Source organism: Neophocaena asiaeorientalis, unplaced genomic scaffold (genome assembly GCF_003031525.2).
Source record: "Neophocaena asiaeorientalis asiaeorientalis breed wild unplaced genomic scaffold, Neophocaena_asiaeorientalis_V1.1 scaffold629, whole genome shotgun sequence".
Classification (NCBI taxonomy): Eukaryota; Metazoa; Chordata; class Mammalia; order Artiodactyla; family Phocoenidae; genus Neophocaena; species Neophocaena asiaeorientalis.
In genome coordinates, this window is record NW_020175468.1 from 983,847 (window position 1) to 987,292 (window position 3,446).

General features: G+C 47.8%; 1 protein-coding gene across 1 annotated transcript in view; it reads left to right on the forward strand.

Annotated features, from left to right (window-relative positions):
• SIGLEC5 (sialic acid binding Ig like lectin 5) overlaps positions 1–2,556 on the forward strand; it is a 14,918-nt gene extending 12,362 nt beyond the window's left edge. Inside the window, exon 9 of the mRNA XM_024768504.1 lies at positions 2,038–2,556. Within this exon, the coding sequence (XP_024624272.1) occupies positions 2,038–2,229 (192 nt within the window). The 3' untranslated portion in view covers positions 2,230–2,556. The remainder of the gene's footprint in view (positions 1–2,037) is intronic.
• The last annotated feature ends 890 nt before the right edge of the window (positions 2,557–3,446 follow it).

Here is a 3,446-nt window from a genome sequence, read left to right on the forward strand (position 1 = left end):
CACATTAGCCTTTACTTCCCCCTAGGGGCTTCAGTGTGATCAATTGATTGATCAAGCCGTCAACTAATTGATTTATAAAATGTTGTCATCCTGTAGTTCCATCTGTAGTTCTTCTATTGTTGGATCTTGGTGAATAGAGCCAGTGGCATGTGTGAATTCACTATCTTGACAGAACTCTGACAGCTTTGTTTTCCCCATTATTTTACTCTCAACTTTTCTGTGACTTTCATACTGTGGGCAGAATGGTAAAGCGATGAGCTCCATAGTCCCCGGAGTTCAACTTCCTGTGTTCAAGTCCTCGATCCAACCACTTCCAAGCTGTGTGACCTTGGACAAGTCAGTTAACCTCTCTGTTTCTTTATTTTCTCTTCTGGAAATAAGACTGTGGATATGGTGGTAACTGTTTCATTGGGCTGTTACAAGAAATGCTTAGAAATGTGCCTAGGTCATGGGGAAATTGCTTACAACTATTACCTAATGTTACTATTCCACCCTCTAATAAGGAACTGCATGAAGGCAGGTATTTTGGGCTGTTTCAGTTCCTCTTATGTCCTCATTTGCAAGAACGGCACCTAACTCATAGCCAGCACTTGGCAGGCAAAGGGGTATTGAATGAAAGGATGCACATATCAATCACTTTCTCCTGTTTATTCACCCTCACGATGATCAATTTAATCCCCTCTTAATAGACGGTAAGGCTGTTATTAATGGACGCACATCCTTATTTCTCCCTCTTTGGCTGCAGTAGCGTCAATACACCTAGCTGCTTTGTCATTTCATTTTACCTTGCTCACGTCTAATACGGCCAGCTCTGTCTGGATATTCTATTTTTTTGCTGAGGTCATAAAACCATTGTTCCTAACCTGGAACTCATTTTGTTTTTCTTTCTGAGCTACTTTTGAAGGCTAATGTTGCTTTCAACACTCTCTTCTGTAGCGTGATGATGTAGGGGTGTGGGCAGACTTGAGAGAGAAAAGGGAATGGCTTACTAGTGTCTGGGTACCATCTTTGCCCGGAGACTTGGGTCCTGCTTTATTTTCATTTTTGTTTTATGGAGCCCAGGCCCAGGATCCAGAATTGCCATCTCTCTTTTTTTTTTTTTCATCTCTTTTAAAAAATATTTATTTATGGCTGTGTTGGGTCTTCGTTGCTGCGTGCAGGCTTTCTCTAGTTGTGGAGAGCAGGGGCTGCTCTTCATTGCAGTGCGTGGGCTTCTCATTGCAGTGGCTTCTCTTGTTGCAGAGCACAGGCTCTAGGCATGCAGGCTTCAGTAGTTGTGGCACACGGGCTCAGTAGTTACGTCACCCGGGCTCAGTTTGTGTTTTGCAGGCTCTAGAGTGCAGACTCAGTAGTTGTGGCACACGGGCTTAGTTGCTCCATGGCATGTGGGATCTTCCTGGACCAGGGCTCGAACCCATGTCCCTTGTATTGGCAGGTGGATTCTTAACCACTGCACCACCAGGGAAACCAGAATTGCCATCTCTTTTCTGGTTTCTGCATAAGCTATCTCACAGTACACCGCGAAGTTAGAAATTTGCTTTGTTTCCTTGTCTCTAATCCAGTGCTCCTAGCAGACTAAGCTGCTTGAGGTCAGGGTCCATGTCTGTTTTCTCACACAGTCCACCTGGCCCCTCGCCCAGGACTTGGCACGGGAGACACTGTCAATAACACAGCAGACCTGGGTTTGAGTCCTGTCTCTGCCATTTACTATATGAGTGATCTTGGGCAAGTTACTTTACCTCTCCCCACCTCAGTTTTCCTACCTGTAAAATGGTAAAGCGATGAGCTCCATAGTCCCCGGAGCATTCACACTGGGGCTTTCTGTGAAGGTTAAATACGATTCGTAAGCCCTTGATATGGCCTAATCAGTCTTAGTATTACAAAACTGTAAATGAATGAGTGAATATTTGAGTTCATAAGAAACACGTGTGGAATAAGAAGATGAATGAATGAATGTCCCTTCAGGCCGACTTTCCCTTGGAGGGGAAAGCGCCTGCCTTACTCCTTCTCTGACTCCCTTTTCTCCCCTTTACTCAGGGTTCCAGGCAAAAGCCCTGGCCAGACGGCCCCCCAGACCAGACGTCGTCCTCTGCAGAGGATGCCTCGCCTTCAGGGGAGCAACAGGAGCTCCATTACGCCTCCCTCAGCTTTCGCGGGATGAAGTCTCGCGAGCCTTTGGACCAGGAGGCCACCAGCACCACCGAGTACTCAGAGATCAACACAAGCTAATGAGGACTCGCCCAGAGCTTGGTCCTGGCTGGAGGAATCACAGCCTCTGTGGGGAAAAGGAGAAGTCAGGGACTAGTTGATGAAGCCTTTGTGGCAGTATTAGCATTAACTACTGTATGAGTGTCCCCAGGTAGAGCAGAAGGAAGACAGGTGATAGGATTAGAGACTTGGGCTCAGTCAAATGCAGGTTCCAGCACTTCCTAAGGCATCGTTAGCAAGCAATTCACTTTACCTCTCTGTGTCTCAGTTTTCCATTCTGTAAATCAGAGATCATGTGTCTTACCTCAAAGCTGTGTGAGAATTAAAGAAAGAACACATAAAAATCAACCAACAGAGGTCCCGTCATGTGGCGTGCGCTTAGTGTCTGCTGGTTTCTCTTCCTTGAAGAGAAAGGTCCTCCTGGCAAGTTCTCCTGAGGCTGGGGGTTACTAGTGTTGACCTGAAAAAAATAGACGGCCAGACATTTCTCCAGCAAACGGGTTTATTCGGCATTAGCTGAGCATGGCAACTTGGGGTCTGCAACCATTGTGAGCCATGTGCAAGTTCTGACACAGCAAGGGAAGGAGACCGCTTTTATAGAGGGGCAAAGGAAGTTGGGGGCTAGAGTAAACAAAGAGTCCCTGGCTTTTCATTGGCAGAGTCCTTGCCAGGAAAGAAGAGCAGTCTTTCTTCTTCCTGTTGGGCTCTACTCATCACAGGCAGTGAGAGGTCTCCCTCTGGTCTCCTGACTCTATTAAATGGAGGCTTCATTTTTTACACCAGGCACAGAGGACAGGGTGGCAACTTGTTGATGTCATTCTCCTTCCCAGAACTCTTCAAAGCCTCCCCAGGGAAAGGTCAGCCCCTCAGCCTGACATTCGGTTCATAATCTTTATCTCCTTGCCTCACTTTTTTTTTTTTCTTTTGGCGGTACGCGGGCCTCTCACTGTTGTGGTCTCTTCCGTTGAGGAGCACAGGCTCCAGACGCGCAGGCTCAGCAGCCATGGCTCACGGGCCCAGCCGCTCCGCGGCATGTGGGATCTTCCCAGACCGGGGCACGAACCCGCATCCCTTGCATCGGCAGGTGGACTCTCAACCACTGCGCCGCGAGGGAAGCCCCTTGCCTCACTTTTATCTGTCAATTCTTGCAGCACATTTCCATCTCCTGACCTCCAGTCCCTTCCCTATCTCATTTATGGACCCTAAAGGGATCTTCCCAACAGCCAGAGGGCTGACCC